The sequence below is a fragment of the Setaria viridis genome, chromosome 9 (assembly GCF_005286985.2).
Source record: "Setaria viridis chromosome 9, Setaria_viridis_v4.0, whole genome shotgun sequence".
NCBI lineage: Eukaryota > Viridiplantae > Streptophyta > Magnoliopsida > Poales > Poaceae > Setaria > Setaria viridis.
The window spans coordinates 22252891-22271403 of record NC_048271.2 but is presented as its reverse complement, the minus strand read 5'-3'; the positions used below and the strand labels follow the sequence as shown (position 1 = coordinate 22271403).

The window sequence follows — 18513 nt, the reverse complement described above, 5'->3', positions numbered from 1 at the left end:
TTCATTCCGAGTGAAGTTGTTCAACTCCTCTTGCATGGCCACCACCCAATCCAGATCGTCTAGCGCCTCATCTACCTTAAGGGGTTCCAAAGAGGAAACAAACGAGTAATGTTCACAAAAATTTGCTAAACGAGAACGAGTAGTTACCCCTCTTTGGATGCTTCTCAAGATGTTATCCACGGGATGATCCCGTTGAATACTCTGGTGTACTCTTGGATGAGGATTGGAAGCTTGATGTTGTATCAAATCCTCATTATTGGCTTGATGTTGTGCACTTTCTTCATGATTTCTGTAGTTTCCAGAATTTTCTAGAGTTCTGGAGTTTTCAGAAGTTTCTTCAGAATTTCTGAAGCTCGCAGCGGCTACTTGATTTGTTGGCCCATGAATTGTGACACAAACATCTTCCTTCTCTTGAGGCTTGACTTCTGCTATGACCATCTTCTCAATAGCTCGTGATGGAGGTTTTTCATTATCTACAACATGTGAAGCAACTTGATCTACTTGAGAGCCATTAGATTCATCAAAATGTCATGTCACATGCAACCTCAACACAACCGGTGGTTTTGTTGAAGACACGATAGCCATGAGCGTTTGAGGCATAACCAAGAAGAAAACCTTCATCAACTTTAGGTGCAAACTTAGAGCTTTTGGGCTTCTTGTTGAGAATGAAGCACTTACTTCCAAAATCTCTAAAGTAAGACACATTGAGCTTTTTACCGGTTAGGAGTTCATAGGTAGTCTTGTGCAACATCTTGTGTAGATAAAGCTGGTTGATAGCATGACAAGCCATATTGACCGCTTCTGCCCAAAATTGGTCCGATATCTTGTACTCATCAAGCATTGTCCTTGCGGCTTCAATAAGAGTTGTAAATTCACTTCAAATTCACTTCTTAATCTCTCGATCTTCACTTCAAATTCACTTTGTGCTATAGTTGCAAATTTCTTGAATATTCCTTGAACTTCACTCTTGTCATGCAAAAATAACACCCAAGTGTACCGAGAGTAATCATCAACAATGACAATCCATATTTGCTCCCCCCAATGCTAACATATACCACCGGACCAAAGATATCCATATGCAATAACTCCAAAGGTCTTGTGGTGGTGAGAATGCTTTTGGAAGGATGAGGAGCAACAACTTGTTTGCCGGCTTGACATGCACTACAAATTCTATTTTTCTCAAAATGAACATTTGTTAGTCCTAGGATGTGTTCCCCCCTTAGAAGCTTGTTGAGATTATTTATCCCAACATAAGTTAGTCGAAGATGCCAAAGCCAACTCAAGCTAGACTTTGCCATTAAGCATGTATCAAGTTGGACTTTATTAGAGGTGAAATCCACTAGATAAAGCTTTCCCTTGAGTTCACCCTTAAAAACAATGGAGTCATCGCTTCTTTTAAAGACGATCACACCGTCAATAGTGAACAAACAATTATAACCCATCTCACAAAGTTGTGACATAGATAACAAATTGTAGTTCAAAGATTCAACCAAATAAACATTGGAAATTGAATGATTGGTTGAAATGGCAACATTACCTAAACCAATGACGGTTCCTTCACTATTGTCACTAAGAACTATTTTCTCCTTTGGATTTTTCTTCATTTCACATGTGGAGAACATCTTTTTCTCACTGGTCATGTGATTGTTGCATCCACTATTGATCACCCATTTTGTTTCACCAGCGGAGTAAGCCTACAAAACACATAACCTTGGGCAAGAACCTTGGGCAAATTATAACCCATTTTGTTTTAGGTACCTAAAGAAATTTAGGTCCTAGAGCGTTAGTCACAAGAACCTTGGGCACCCACACACTTCTTTTAATCAAAGTGTTCTTGGTGCGGTTACCCACATACTTAGCGATCACTTTACCATTATGATCCCAAGTCAACACATAATTGGCATAAAAACTATGTTGTGATGCATGTGGCTTGGGCTTCTTGACTTGTTTAGGTTGAGAGATCTTGGGCTTATTTTGCACGGCATGGGGCTTCACTTGTCTTTCATAAGAGTTATGGAACTTGATGGGCTTGTTGTACTCAATTTGCTTACCAACAACTTTTACCCCAAGTTGCTTCATGCCATGTACCACTTTCTTTGCCCCCATGTCTGTGGTGTGATTGTTCTTCACAAATGGAATGGGGTCAAGTAAGCCTTGCTCAAAGTTACCTAGCCCCTTTCCATCCTTGAAGCCAAACTTCTTCATGTAGCTTGGCCTAAATCCCTAGATATGATTTTCAAACTCACCCATTTTGGAAGTGTTCTTTTCTTCATTGAGAAGTGAGTTTGACAACCTAGCAATTTCCTTCTTCATGGCATGCATCTCAGAAATATTAGTAGCACAAGCATTTATATCAACATTGTAGCATCTTGCACAACTATTGCTAGTAGAGGCACTAGAAGATATGGAAGCATCATTAGAGTTAGATAAGGTGCTTTTCTTGAGAATGTCATGTTGAGCTTCAAGTATCGTGTGATTGACTTTCAAACTAGTAAGGTTCTCTTGAAGCATAACATTTTCATTCTTAAGACTAGCACTAGTGTCCTTAGCTAAGGAAAGCTCCTTAGTTAATTCATCCACTTTCATTTTCTCTTTAGCAAGAGATTTCTCAAGGCTAAGAATTGTGTCAATTTTGGTCTTGAGTAAGTCCTCTTGCACCTTGAAATCCTTCTTTTCATTTTCAAGAGATTTTTTGAGGGTAATGGTTTTCTCTTGCTCAAGCCTAAATAACTCTTCTTGCACCTCAAGAGTCTCATCCCTATCTTCTATTTTCATCATTAATTTCATTATTCTTTTAGAGGCATGTTTGCCTAAACCTTTTAAAACTTTCTCATCATTGCTATCAACATCATTATCATCATTATCATGACAGGAAGTTTTGGAATCTACCTTAGGCCCTCTAGCCATGAAGCAAGTGTGAGTGAAGCTATTTTCATCATCGGTGAGATCATCAAATAAAGATGACTTGGAGATTGGTGCTTCAAATGCCATTGTTGTCACACCCACCTTCTCATCGGAGTCCGAGCTTTCTTCATTTGAATCCCACTCTTGACCTAAGTGAGCTTCACCAACCTTCTTCTTCTGCTTGCTCTTATCATACTTTGATGAGTCATTTCTCTTTACTTTTACTTTGGGGCAATTAGCAATAAAGTGGCCCTCCTTGCCACATCCAAAGCATGGCCTCTTTGACTTCCTCTTGTTCTTATCTTTATCTTTGTTCTTGTCAAAGGAACCACCCCTTTTCATTACCTTCCTTATTCTTCTCATGAATAAGGCCATTTCTTCCTCATCCATGCTCCTACTATCACTATCATGATCATCCTTCTTGATGGTTGTCTTTGATGATGTGCTTGTTTCTTTTTCTTTGTTCTTGTGGCTTGCCTTGAGAGCTACCCCATTGTTCTTCTTAATTTGCTCATGGATCTTGGACATTTCTTGGGGTAGCTTTGATTCTTTGATGGTGATGAGGTGTTCTTCAATCCGTCCAATCACATCCGCCGGTGTGAACTTCTTGAATCCTTTCTTCTCCCTAATCAAGATTGGGAGTTGAACATCTCTAGCCATGTAGGCCGAGAGGATCTTATCAATCACTTCTCTTCTTCCCCATTTGTCACTCCCAAGAGATCTTATCTTTGACAATCTTGTTCAACCTATTATACATCTGTTGAGGTGTTTCATTTTCCTTGATGATGAAACCTTATCAAACTCTTTGGTACATAAGGAACTCTTGATAAGATGCAAGGCTTGATAGTTGCATTGAATGTCAAGAGATTAATCTTGTGTGAGGGTGATATTTTTGGATGGGAATGTGATACCTACATCAAAAACATCCCAAAGTGCGAGGTTGACCGCTATCAAATAGTCCCTCATCAAGTATTCCCACTTGGAATAGCTTATCCCATCGAAATGAGGCGGCTTTCCTAAGTTGATCGACCCGGATGAGGTGTTAATTTAAATGATTATAATTGAATGGGATTTGATGATACTCCCTTCATGGACCACGATGTCCGGAGTGAGTTGATCTTGCATCATCATAATCGGAGTCGTCATCGGAGGATTCATCACTTTCTTAATGCATCCTTTCACTTGTACTTGCTCCACCAACACCTCCTCCTTGAGCACTTGCTTGTGCTCCTTGTGGTACCACCGGTTGTTGAGTGGCGATTGGGTTGGAGACATCACATCCTAGAGACACAACTTGATTCCCCGGCGTTGACATCTTGATACTCCAAGCAGTCAAGCTTTAATCCGGAGACCAAGACTCTGATACCAATTGAAAGGATCTAGGATGTCGACTAGAGAGGGGTGAATAGTCGAACTTGAAAATTTTTACACTTTCAAACAAGCTTATCAGCAACTTTCGGAAATTTTTGGAGATTGTTCCGGAAATCTTTGGATTTTTCCGGACTTTGACACAAATGAACTACAACCGCAAGATAAACTTGCTGAAAAGTAAATCGACAAATATAGGTTGTTCAACAGGTTATACTAAGGCTTTGACATAAGATAGCACAGCTCCAAACTTGCTAGAAAAGTAGATCAAGCTTAAACCCTAGGAAAATGTTCTATGCTTGAATATGAATGAGTTAAGAACAACAAGCACAAGAGACACAAGGATTTGTTTCCCGGAATTCAGCTTCACACCTTGAAGCCTACGTCTCCGTTGAGGACCCACGAAGGGTAGGCTTTTCACTCTTAAGACACTTTCCTCCCTCTAGCAATCACAAAGATCGAGTTAAAGTCACTTACTCAATTGTTGGGGTAATAAAACTTCCCGACGCAACCACAAAGCTTGGATGCTCAACCGGGCAACGCCTAGCCGGCTAGGAGCTTGAAGCTCCAAGAGTAACAAACGCAGAACACCGGCTTGACGAAGAATAAAGGTGTTTAAGAGGTGGAGTTTCAGCTCACTAGCACACTCCCTTGCTCTCTCAAGAATCCCTCCTTAAATCCCCCACCAAATCTTCACCTAAAGGTCAAGAGGGGAGTAAAGAGGGCTATGAATGCTTTTGAGTCATTCAGGTCAATGACAAGGCAAGAGAGATTGAATGGGAGGGATTGATGGGGTATTTATACCTATTCACCCCGAAACTAGCTGTTGGGGGTTAAAGAAACTTTCGGAACTCTTAAGATAGCACCATTAAGTATCCCTATGTGATGTGCAAGTGCAAAGGGTGTCTCTCATAGGTTTGTTAGGTCATCTTGTGCACCTTTTTCAACGCAAAGATCAGAGTTCACGCATCCCTCTTAATAGTGCGGCATTCCTATACTCAAATTCAAATAGAAAATAAATTTAGACTTCATGATACCGTTTATATTTTCATTTCCTTTTGAGGGGTCCATCTCAAGCGCTTCTTGACCAATAATCCTTTTCAAACCTGCTTATGCACTTGAAATTTTGTTAGACACTTAAGCTTGCATCATTAAATCACCAAAACCCACTTAAGGGGGCCAAGATACTCTTCACCCCCGCGCCTGGGGCCAACCGTACCTGTTTGATCTTGTTGAAAATTGTGCCAAAACGACAGTGTGGCCCCACGGACCGCGGCAGCATGAACCTGCGTGGGGTTGAGGCGGGCAGCGTGGACCTATGCGTGCGGTCTTGCACGGCGGTGGCTTGGCCACATGCTCAGTGAGCAGCCATCGATAGGGCTCAAATCCACCTGCATTGATAGCGCTAGCGCCACGGAGCCACCACCTGTCCCAACCTGCCAACAAAGCAACAACACGAGTAGCAATCCAATATCAGCACAGGTACACAATCCATCTCATAGGCAACAAGATAATTCAAGGGGCTCGGAATCACACAAAGAACAAACCAAATCAAGGATTCCATCAACGGGATTCTTTTGGTGGAAAAGGGAAAAGAAAGGAAGATGGGGGCGGTGATTTTGCAACTGGCAGGCGACCCGACCGTGGAGGCTTGCCGCGCCATAGGGGGCAAGGGTGGCGAGGCCCTACCAGGCACGGCGACGTGGCCATGGCGTGCGGGGGTGGTGCCTCCGTAGGGGGCAGGGTCGACGCTCGCCTGGTGCCGGCTTCGCCACCCGCCGCGCTAGGGCCGCCGCCGCCCTCACCCCGCGTCTGGTGCCGGCTACCTGTGCGTCGGCCAGGGCCAGGAAGAGTGAGAGATGAGCGTGGGAGGGATTGAGAGAGATGAGTTTGAGAGAGATAAGGCCTAAGCATGTAGGTGGGAGAGAGAGACAAGCTACAGAACCGGGCCAACCTCACTCAGCCAATGGGAGATCATCAATTCAGAGGTGTGGATCACTGATGTGATGACCCCCATAAATTTAGAAAGCATCTGTGCTGGCGGGCGGCATTATAGCCCAACATCACAGATAATTTAAAAAAATAAAAAAATTTAAATTCGTAAATGAATTCAAACATGTCTGAAACTTGTACATATGAACATACATGTCATATAGTGCATCTAAAAATTACAGTTGGATAGAAATTATAATTTTTATGAATTAGTTAGTTCACAAGCTTAAAGCCTCACTTGAGTTATTTTGAAATGTTGTGGATGAAGTATAGATTTGTGAACAATATATATTCCATTGTCTAATAATATATTAAAACTTTTATGCCAAGATTGTGAACTCATAAAATGATTCCATACCAATTTATATAGTTTTTGACCATGTTTAGATATTATTAGAATTTATTTTCACTAAAAGTTTTAATAGAAGTAAGAAATGTACCTAAAAAATTTGTGAATCTTTCATGGACTTTTATGGTTTGAGTTCAAATGAAACATGTGTCTTTAACGTCTATGTTGCTGAATTTTTTTGATCTTATTTGTGAAAATTTTAGTTCAAGTACTTGTTAATTGCAATAAACATCCTTATAATCATTTAAACCTTAGAAAATAGTAAATCACATATAAATTTTTTGCAATGCCTACACAACAACATATACGTAGTCTAATATATGTTAAAAATATATCATGATGATATGTAAAATAAAATTTTTAACTGGTCCTTTCTATCCATATAAATTGAAAAGCATTTGTGCTAGCAGATGACATAAGCACCCGCTAGCACAAGTGGAGATCATTTGTGCTGGCGAGTTTTGATGGAGTGGGTTCGGATCCTTTTATGCTGGCGGGTACCAGTATCGTCCGTCAATATTGGAAATCCCCTTAGCCCAGTACAAATCTTTTGTGACACAGTGATTCACACACAAGACATGTCAACGTGCCGACCATGGACCCGTTGGTAGTTCGTTCTCTGGGCTGAGCCGAGAGTCTCTCCGGGTTGCATCTTCTTCCCAACGGCCTGCCAACCGAGGGAGACAGTCTCGCCACCAACCTCCATCTGGAGCGGAGCGTTCGGTCACGCAAGCCAACTGCACCACGGGTAAACAGCCTCGTGGCATCGCGTCACATCCACCCCGCGCATGCCTTCTCTTTTTCTCTTTGTTATTATTTTTTCCCAAGAAAAAGAGGGTTCCTAGCTACGCACGTTTAACGATAGATAGATAATCACTAGGAATGTGTTCCATCCGTATCTTTAGGCGACATATTAGGATTATTTTTTAAAAAAGTCTTTAGTGGTACGTTTTGACTATCGGTTTATTTTACAATATACATATCATTGATGGCTACAAACACCGATATCATATTAAAAATAAATTAACCCAACTTCTATACACTAAGAATATATCTGCATATAGTTTGGGTATTTGTTTTTCAAAATTTATAAATTTCACTTTTCAAAATACTAATATTCTTACTAACTTGAAGCAGATGGAGTACATCAGTTATTAAAAATCAACATGCGTGTATGTGTCCCGTCACTAAATAGAAATATTCTTCTTTGCCTCTCTTCATTCCACTATTCTAATGTCTCAACCCAAATAGCCACAAAACTTTAGAAACCTTTCTGATAAAAGGAACTTTATAAACATTAACCACACTAACGCACAAAAAGTTATTTGGGTCCACATGTGAAAAATAGTATTAATAGATATTTTATAAGAAACACGATGTCCAAACCACTATTTTTAAAATAGTCAACAATATAGGCTTAAAAAAGCAATGGCCATAAGCATGCATTGTAAATTAAACTATGCCCAAAACTACATATTAAAAAAGTTTGAGGTATTAGTAGTACCTTATTAGCAATTTCATTAAATTATATGTGAATAAAATAAATGTAAATCACTAAATATGCTTGTATGCGCATAAGGGGGGGTCAAAGTTTCAAAAGTTGATAAGAGGTCACACAAAAAACATATGAGATCGAGATAATCTCTCCCAGAATAGAAATATGTATCTGATGAAATGCACACGAGAACGATTTCGACCAAAGGGTGTATACAAATAAAAGCACATCAAGCAACTTCCATTTATCCTTTGACATGCACTATGTGTCCATAGAGACTGACGTCAAACGTGTACATGTACATATAGTTGCGGATTTAGTCACACAGACATCCTTGCAGTATTATTGCAAAAACATTTTGGTTATTGCACATATACCATGCATAATCGTCGCACTCAAGTATAGTGTAATAATAGAGATGATCAGTCCATGGAGTAGCAGATCTGCTTGAAGGCATCAACGTGCTCGTCGTTGAGCGCCACGAAGAGGTCGACGCCGCCCTTGGCCGAGCACGAGGGCACGAAGATCATGAGCCCCTCGATGGGCAGGTCCGGCGGCAGGAACGCGCACGGCGGCCCGTGCCCGAAGTCGAGGTCGTGGAACCTGAACCCCAGCCAGCTGTCCACCTCCAGGTCCGGGCAGAAGGCCGTCCCAGGCCTCGCCGCTGTTGACGCCAGCTCCTCCCCGGCGCGCTCCGCCACCTCCCCGAAGTCGACGAAGGACTGGATGTACTCGGCGTCGACGCGCGCCACGGCGTCGCGGATGGCGCCGGCCACGGCGGCATAGCTCGACGACAGCACCTCCCGGGCCTGCATCCTCGGGAACGCCCAAAGAACCATGTTGCCGAAGTACTCCATGGGCACCGGCGGCTGGGCCCGGCCCCTGCAGTTGACGGCGACACGTATCTGCGTGGGCTCCTCCGGCGGCAGGTCCCGCGCCGCCGTGACCTTCTTCCACGCGTGCGCCAGGAGGCACTGGAACGTGCTGCACCGGCCGCCGACGCTGGCGACGCGGGCCTTGAGCCCCGCGATGAACTCCTCCGGGAAGTGCACGACGAGGTTCTTGATCCTGTCCCCGGGGAGCACGCCGTAGGAGTGGCTCGGGCTGTGCTCGCCCCGGAACTCGATGTTCCGGTGGTCGAACTTGGGCGCCGGCGGGTCGCGGGGGACGGCGATGGCCGTGTGGTCGGTGAAGGGCGACGGGAGGGTCGCCGAGGCGGTGCGCACGGCGGTGGCCCACGCGGTGTAGAAGAAGCTCATGGCCTGCCCGTCGGCGACGAGGTGCTGGCATGCCGTGCCGATCACCAGGCCGCCGCAGCGGTACCGGGTGAGCTGCGCCTGGAAGAGAGGCTCGTCGGCACGCTCCTGCACAAAAAGTTCATGATGAACGTCAAAATCATGTGCAAAGAATTCAAACTCCCAAAACTTTACTGCATGCGAACTAAGGCTAGCAGATCCTTCGAGAGATGCGCGACACGCATGCACGGATGGGAATGACGGACCCTTGTACGGTTCTTGTTATTGTGAATGAACAAGTTCGGGGGGAACCGTACGGCATAGTCAGACAAGAACCTTTGTACGCATAGTCAGACAAGAACCTTTGTACGCATAGTCAGACACGTTGTTCAAAAGAAACACGTACGTAACCCGTTCACATACAGACTATATCCAAATTATTATTACCATGTCAGCCTTGGGGTAGAGGTCGTTGATGTGCGCGGCCACGTCGTGCGCCAGCGCGTCGGCGAGGTCGGCGTCGGCCTGGGCCTCGACGACGAGCACCCCGGCGTCGTTGAGGTGGAAGCACTTCCTGCCGCTGTCGTCGACGCCGAAGCGGCCGGCTAGGTGCGGGTACCTGGCGACGGCGGCGAGGAGGCCGTCCACGAGCGCGGCGTTGTCTGGCGCCGGCGCGTTCCAGGCGAAGACGGCCGGGATGTATCCGTCGGTGGAGGCGCGGTCGAAGGCCGTGAGCGGGGACTTGCTGCCGCCCCCTCTGCAGGTCGCTGGCGGGGGCCTCAGCACCGCGCGGCGCGTGATCTCCACCGTCACTGCCATCATCGTCGTGGTCGCAAGCCCCGCGGCCTAGCTAGTGAAGAGCTAACTTAGCAAGAAGGAGCTACTGATTTGCTGGTTGATTAGTGTGTGTTCTGTAGTATGTTGATGCTTATTAGCGTGCTGTGTGGGTTAGCACATGTGTCTGCGTGTGTATATATAGGGGCCGGGGCGGGGCTTGGTGGTGCTGGGCTCATCAAAGCGGGGCGGGGGCTGGCGGGAAAGTGACGCGGCCACACCAAGCGCGAGAAGGGCGGTCAAAATGCGGTTGCTAAGGTTGACGCTGGGAGCAAACGTGCACTCGTCTCTCTTGAAGAGTGCACGCGCACTCAGCGTGAACTTTCCACCGCGTCGCAAGAAGGAGCCAAAGAAGTCCAAGCCCAGGGAATGAAATTCTCCGTGTTCCATGTTGCATTGGAAAGTACTAATCAACTTGGGAGAATGTCCCACTGCATGCAAATGCACGGGACTGTCTGTACGCTACGCTTGCATTGCAGCATGCTGCGTGCGTAGCTTATTCTCTATTTGTGCATGGTAACATAGTATACGCGTGCTGTTAGAAGCAGAAACGAAAAATGAGCGCTAAATAATGTACCATCATTGGCAAGATTTTATGTCATTGGCAACATTTTATTGATACGAGTGTACGTCTTTGATGCTTCCACCTTTATCAACATTATTGCTGCGAATTTTTTGCATTGTCTAAATGCTCCAGTACATGAGCATCGCAAATTTGTGGATAAATGTACAAGTAGCTTCTGCAGAAACTGAAAACAAATGTGCTACGACTACAGGAACAAGAACAGAAGATCCCCCGAGTGCTCTAACAAAAGAGAAACGTTTTGTGATACTTTGATTAGTATTGTAAAGTACACTTTTCTTCGTAGTGTTCATTGCCAAAAAAAGACTCATATGGGATATTCCCTCTCCTCTCTGGCGTTTCCTTTAATTTGGATCCATCGAAGACTAATTATCTTATACGATTGTACGTAAGCCTTTTGGGATAATTTATGTTACAACGAGTTATTGTCTTCAGGCCAACCGTTATTTGCTTATCTGCCCGTGTCGTCGTGCTCGAAAAGACCTCTGAATTGTCCACAACTAACACCCTGACCACTGCAATATGATCCATACAATAATAACTATGAGCAGGGCTAAAAGGATTAATATATGACGAAGTGTAGGTAATTAAGATTTAAATAATATAATGGTTAAAAAGGACTCTATCATGTATGGACTCGTAGTACGAAATCAAACACGCTATTTGGTAGGAGGTTTTGGTCTAGATCTAGCAAAAAGGTCATCAGAGGTCATGTGACTTAGTTTTGTTCACACACGTTTAGAACAAGATAGTTTATGTCACAGTTGTGTTCTCCGTGTCCACTTAGCTATAGGACATCATATTCTTATATCTTATTCCATGTTGTTGGAAGTCTTAATACACTTGGCGGGGGAATGTCCCTGCATGCATGCAATGCACTGGATCGGATGCACTGGACTCACCGGCGGAGAAACGACTTTCGATCCTTGATATATATCTCGGTCGTTTTTAGACCTAGTACTAAAAGAGTTTTAGTCCCAGGTCAAATTCCCACCACCGACGGCCACCTCCGACGAGCTCTTTAGTCCCGATTGGTAATATCAGCCAGGATTAAAGAGCTCCCTTTAGTCCCGATTGTAACGGCTAGTAAAGCTAGAAGTATCAAGAGGAATCTAGTGGGGCGTTTAGTTCCGGTTGGTAACACTAACTGGAACTAAAAGACATCACAACGTAAGCTGTTTGACATAACTGATGTTGCAAACACGTTCTTATTTGTATCTTCAGGCCGACCAATTGCTCTGTCCACTACCGGACACAGGTTTTATGCCGAGTGCCAGGGGCACTCGGCGAAACCCGAAATACTCTCGGCAACAACTTCGCCGAGTGTTACACTCGACATCTGGCACTCGGGAAACTTTTAGTCAGCAAAGTAATATTCACCGAGTGTTTTCGGTCAGGCACTCGACACAGCTTTCGCCGAGTGCCCCGAAAACACTCAGCAAACCATTTTTTGGAAAAAAAATAAAAAAAAGCACGCCGACACCCGTCGACCGTACCACCAGCACGCCGCCACCGCCGCCAGCCACCATCCACGCCCGCCGCACGCCGACACCCGTCGGCCGTACCACCAACACGCCGCCGCCGCCGCCACCAGCCACCATCCACGCCCGCCGCCGCCACCATCCACACCCGCCTCCACCATCCACGCCCGCCGCCGCCACCATCCACGCCCGCCGCCACCACCATCCACGCCCACCGCCACCATCCACGCCCGCCGCCACTACCATCCAAGTCCGCCGCCACCATCCACGCCCGCCGGATCCGGGGCCCCCGACGCGAGTCCCCGCCGGATCCGGGGAGGAGGGGCGGATTCCCCGCCGGATCCGGCCGGATCTGGGGAGAGGGGCGGGGCGGCCACGCGAGGGAGGGAGGAGGGGAGAGGAGGGGGAGGGGCGCCGGTAGGAGAGGGAGAGGGAGAGGGAGGGAGGGAGGGAAGGGGCGGCGGCTAGCCGGCGGCCAGAGAGGAGAAGGTGGGGGAGGGGGGCCGTCGGGCACTCGGGCGGGGGCGCGTGCGCGGAAGAAGTTAAGGAGGCAGGGGCGCGTCGGGTGGGTGGGTGCTGGGGTAGGGGGCCGAGACGAGCGGTAGATATTTTTTGCGGGATTTGCCGAGTGTCCACCTAGGACACTCGGCAAAGTTTTTTTTAAAAAAAATAAAAAAAATATCTAACAGTTTCGAAAAAATACCAAATTTTCACACAAAACAATATATATTCTCTACTGACTATACAAAAAGTTTTGTAGTCAAACCGAACTCGACCGTCACTTCGACTCTAAATTTTATCGAATCCTTCTCAAAGTTACTATTCTTCTTCTGAGATGCTTCGGTTTGTAATCATCGTACATGATAAAATATGCAAAACCTTCTTAATTTTTTCCCACAGCCTCCACGTATTATATCATCACATCATGACAAATCTCATGATTTTCAGACTTTGCTTGTTTTTTTACAATTTAAAAATACTACTGCCACACGTTTATAGTCGTGTTTCCTGAACAAGATGTTCGAAATTTCTTTTCATTTCATGGGTCAGGTCTCAAATTGGGCCAAATAACATGAATATCATTTTTATACTCATTTTATTCCATAATTTGAATCACTTGCAGTTCAAATTTGACTTATACCAAAAATTCCCTTGAAATGCAATTAATTAAATAAATATAGCAAATAAATTCAAAAATACCAAATTTTAACATGGAGTACCACATGTTGTATGTGGGGAGTAGAAAAAATTTCATGGTGAAAAGAGGAAAAAAACTATTTTTTTGCCGAGTGTCAAAAAAAACACTCGGCAAACCCCCCTATTTGCCGAGTGTTTTTTTTGACACTCGGCAAACTTCCCTCTTTGCCGAGTGTTGCTTTGCCGAGTGTTTTTTATTTGACACTCGGCAAAGCCCCGATTTGCCGAGTGTTTTTTTTTTTGCCGAGTGTTTTTGGCTTGGCACTCGGTAAAGAGCTTGTTTGCCGAGTGCTCGCAAAAAAACAGTCGGCAAAAAAAGTACATTCAGCAATTTTTAGCTTTCCCGTAGTGGTCCATTTAACCTTCCTCGGCAATTTTTAGCTTTCCCGTAGTGGTCCATTTAACCTTCCTCAGCATGTTCAGAGAAGGTCTCTGAGTTGTCCAGAGCCCTGGCCACTGCTAAATACATATAGGATATGATCCATACAAAAACTACAAAGCAAGGCTAGAAGGAATATTGTATGACAAAGTACGTATAGGGAAGATTTAAATGTTTAAAAGGACTCTATCATGCACGGGCTCGTAGTACGAAATTAAACACGCGCTATTTGGTTAGGAGGATTTGGACTAGAGCAAGAAGGTTTGAGTTCCTGTTGCTTAGTTTTGTTCACAATCGTCCCACGTCTAGGACAAGATAATTTATGTCGCCGACCGTTGTATTCGATCCGTGTCCACGTAGGACGCGCAAAAGTATGCATACATGATACTCCTTTCATCCTAAATTATTATTCATTTTAGCTTTTGCAAATGCATAGGTTTTGATATGCACCTAGATATATATTATGTCTAGCTACATAGCAAAATTTATGTATCTAGAAAAGCTAAAACGAATAGTATTTTGAGATGGAGGGAGTATATATATAGGACACCATATCTCTTGCACTATCATATTTGATTATATTCACGTAGAATCGTTAATTCAGATGTGCTATATTTTGTTCAAAGCTACAGGGCATACAAGCTAACTCTCACCCACCAAACACGGGTAGAGAATTCACCTTCCATGCTCCCCTTTTGTCCCGGTTTAAAGTTAGCCCGTGACTAAAGGGGGCGTGCCATGGTAGGCTGAATTGCGGTGGAGCTTTAGTCCCGGTTGTAAATACCAACCGGAACTAAAGCCCCTCCCTCTTTAGTCCCGATTGTAACGATCGGAAAAATTGCAGCGACGGCGCCCCCCTTTTATCCCGGTTAGAACCTCACCCTTCTATCCCAGTTGGAGTTACCAACCAGGACAAAAGATTTACTCCCGGTTGGTAATTCCAACCGGGATAAAAGGGTGAAGCTTTTGTCCCGGTTGGAACATCCAACTGGGACTAAACTACCACCGGGATAAAAGAGTTGTTTTTTTGTCCCGGTTGGAATTTCCAATCGGGATAAAAGGAAATGCGTGGCTCGAGGCTATCACTGGTGCCTGCTCCCCTCTCCTCATCCTCATCCATTCTTATCTCCTCCTCCAATTCTTTTCCTCTCCTCCTCTCCATCTTTCTGTTCCTCCCAGCACTAAGTACTCCTCTCCCTTTCTTTCTTCCAGGCACTGGCGGGCACGGGCACGGGGGCGCGGCAGTGGCGAAGGGTGGAGGCGGGCGGCACGGGGGCACGGTGGTGGTGGCACGAGGGTAGGGTGCGGTGGCGGCGGAGGGTGGAGGTGGGCAGCACGGGGGCTCGGCGGTGGCGGCATGGGGGTGGACACAACAGGCGAGCGGCTGGCCGAGCGGACTGGCGCAAGTGGCGGAGGTTGGCAGTGTCGGGGATAGATCCCCAGTACCCGCAAGGAAGGAAGAAGTTGGACTCCTAGGATTCCTCTGTAATCCGACTAGGACTCATACCGTGTACTCCTACTAGGATTCCTCCTTGTAATCCGACTAGGACTCCCGCCCCCTGGAGTATATAAAGGAGGGCGAGGGTACCTAGATCGGCAGCTCACCTAAACTCAACACCCAAGCGTAGGGCGCAATATACAACATCCCAAAATAGGATGTAGGGTATTACGCTACTCTGGCGGCCCGAACCTGTATAAATCCGTGTCTCGTGCCCTCGCTTTTACCTTCGGGTTCCAGGTCTGGCGATCCCCCAACCGACTAATCGACTACCTCGGGTACCCCTTGGTAGGCTGTTGGTATAAAACACCGACATCTGGCGCCCACCGTGGGGCAGATCGTCGAGATCATCGGACAAGCTTGGAGGACCTTATCTTCGAAATCAATCTATTCGACGGAGTGTGATGTTCTGCGTTGACTATCAGCGGCTCAACACGCTCCCGCGCTGGGTCCTCAATAATTGAAGATTACCAGCTCAAATACGATCGTGTCGACGAAGGAGAAGAATTCCGTCTCGACGTGTGGTAGATGCAGTCCGCAATCAGCTCTTATTCGGCGATACGTGTCTTCTCCAACGTCGAATCAGAGTTCTGCCATTATTTGATTTTGCTGGTCCGAGTCAAAGCAAGGCACTTGGGCTGCACAGTCCGAAGCAAAGTTGATCTGCTGCAGCCATAACTGACCAATCGGACTGATTCCCGTGTCGTATATTCCTACTTCCCCAAGGCGCTATGAGGAGGGCAGAAGCTTTTGGGCTGCACAAAGCTAAGAGCAAGTTAACAAAACATAAATTTCAAGAGGAACAGAGCGTCAAGCTGCACTACTCGGAATTAATAAGCGGGCTCAGCCATACACACACAAAAAAACACACCAGAAGGTTGCATGCTCATCAAGTACAGAAGCAAAGCTACAAGCTTCGCACGTGCATCGAGACGGAAAACTGCTGTTGTGGTTTGCACTCCGCAAATCAAAAATCTCGGAGTACTATGCTATGCACACAACAAAAAGGCTACCAATGCACTTCAAGATCTTCGCTTGATGCACATATAAGATGTACGTGAGCCCGGCTACTCCGACGTCCGGCCACACACTACCCCGCCGACGACTACTCATCTCGACTAGTTACTAGTCAAGGACGACTACTTCGACTACTCTCCTCGGCTACTTTGCTTGGCGACACAGCTACTTCGTCGTGATGCTTGCCTGCGACTACTTCAAATTCGCGAAGGCACTCGGCCACTCGCCGACGACTACGAGTGGCTCGCCGACGACTTCTCCGACCACATCGTAGCGCTCGCCGACGACTACTTCTACTACTCATCTTGACTACAAGGCTAGTCGAGGGTAGACTACTCCAACTCCTCGTCTCGACTAAAAAATTAGTCGGGGCAAATTTCGCATCGTCGACAACTAGTCAGAATCGCCTCCGACTAGTCGACTTCATCAACAACCGTCATGGCTTCATCAACGATCGTCACGGCTTCGTCAACAATCGTCCACGAATCAAGCTAAGTCACTTTTCTAAATTATTTTCCGGCTTATTTTCCGCTTCCGCGCAACATGGGCTCTACTCGCCGGAGGGCAGCAAGCTCTTTCGCGCTACCGCGCTCTCTTTTTGTTGCAACAATGACTATTCCTTTTTGTCTTCTCTTAAGATCACTACTCTTCTCGAGCAGAACATGCCTTAACTCGTGAAAGCCTCGGGTGCACCTATGACGCCAAATGCTAGCACACATACACGTGCAAATAGCAATGCCCATACGCGTACACGAGACATAGCTCTCACACACGCAGCGGCTATGGCTAAACGAGGATTGAGAGCCTAAACATAACAGGCTAACTACTCGGGAAGAGTATGACTGGAACAAGAGCATGACACACAATGTTTACATTGATCGCTGAATAAATTTCAACAGTTTCAATATTCCGCAAAAATGCTACATAATGTATGCATCTTTTCTTTCAGATCAAACTTCGGTGACGATGCTCCAGGATGCCAAGCATGCAGGCTAGTTCCTGAACTTGGGGGCTAAGTCCCAATAACTACTTGACGTGGCTCCTACGGCTCACCTGGCACATAAGCTCGGGGGCTGGACGCTCAAGACTACTCGGATGATGACTGGACTGAAGATTTAAGATCCTTGAGTTGATTATTCAATTAATTCAAGACTCGGGGGCTGATAAGCTACACCCAATAATTTTTCAAACCGGAAGAAAATTCAATTTTTTTTGACACTCAGCCTGATTCTACGATTCAACCTAAGGCTCGGGGGCTACTCCATATGGAGTGCGACTTTCGCCGCCCTCCATACATAAAGACTACAATATCAAGATGATCGAGGCTTTGAGCACACCATAGCCTCATGGCAGCTTCGAGAAGCTTTGAAGATTCTGCCAAATCAAGTACTCGAGGAACACCAAGACTACTCAGCGAATATCTTAAAAGTACTCGAAGACTGTTGCATTCGACTATGAAGCGCTCGGGGGCTTGTCGGGGATAGATCCCCAGTACCCGCAAGGAAGGAAGAAGTTGGACTCCTACTAGAATTCCCCTGTAATCTGACTAGGACTCATACCGTGTACTCCTACTAGGACTCCTCCTTGTAATCCGACTAGGACTCCCACCCCCTGGAGTATATAAAGGAGGGCGAGGGTACCTAGATCGGCAGCTCACCTAAGCTCAACACCTAAGCTCAAGGCACAATATACAACACCAAAAAATAGGATGTAGGGTATTACGCTACTCTGGCAGCCCGAACCTGTATAAATCTGTGTCTCGTGCCCTCGCTTTTACCTTCGGGTTCCAGGTCCGACGATCCCCCAACCGACTAATCGACTACCTCGGGTACCCCTTAGTAGGCTGCCGGTATAAAACACCGAAAGCGCGGGAGCCGAGGTGGGCCTCCACCCGCTTGTGCTTTTTTTTTATTTTTTTTGGAAAACTCTTTTGTCCCGGTTGGGAATACCAACCGGGATAAAAGGGGGCCTTTAGTCCCAGGTGAGCGACCCAGGACTAAAGATCCCTTTTTATTTCGATTGTTTTATCCGGATGGATTTTCGGAAGATTTGACCTCTATCCACCGGGACTAAAGGCGAGTTTTCTATGAGTGTAAACTCATTAGCAAGGTGATTATCTAAACCCAGCACACCGAACTGTACGTCCGGTTTTGTAGTAGAGATACATGCGGTGCAAATTGA

The 18513-nt window shown here is 46.0% G+C and overlaps 1 protein-coding gene across 1 annotated transcript; it reads right to left on the bottom strand.

The window, feature by feature from the left end:
* Nucleotides 1-8319: 8319 nt before the first annotated feature.
* Nucleotides 8320-10282, bottom strand: LOC117839890 (tryptamine hydroxycinnamoyltransferase 2). Its single transcript, XM_034720321.2, has 2 exons — nt 9791-10282; nt 8320-9472 (listed from the first exon to the last, which is right to left on the bottom strand). The coding sequence occupies exons 1-2, from the start codon at nt 10163-10165 to the stop codon at nt 8531-8533; spliced, it is 1317 nt and encodes a 438-aa protein (XP_034576212.1). The 5' UTR covers nt 10166-10282; the 3' UTR covers nt 8320-8530.
* Between the last annotated feature and the right edge of the window lie 8231 nt (nt 10283-18513).

Coding starts and splice junctions, on each gene's coding strand:
- LOC117839890 (XM_034720321.2), bottom strand. CDS start 10,165: ATGATGGCAGTGACGGTGGAGATCACGCGCCGCGCGGTGCTGAGGCCC. Junction 9,473..9,790: donor TCTACCCCAAGGCTGACATG/GTAATAATAATT, acceptor CTTTTTGTGCAG/GAGCGTGCCGACGAGCCTCT.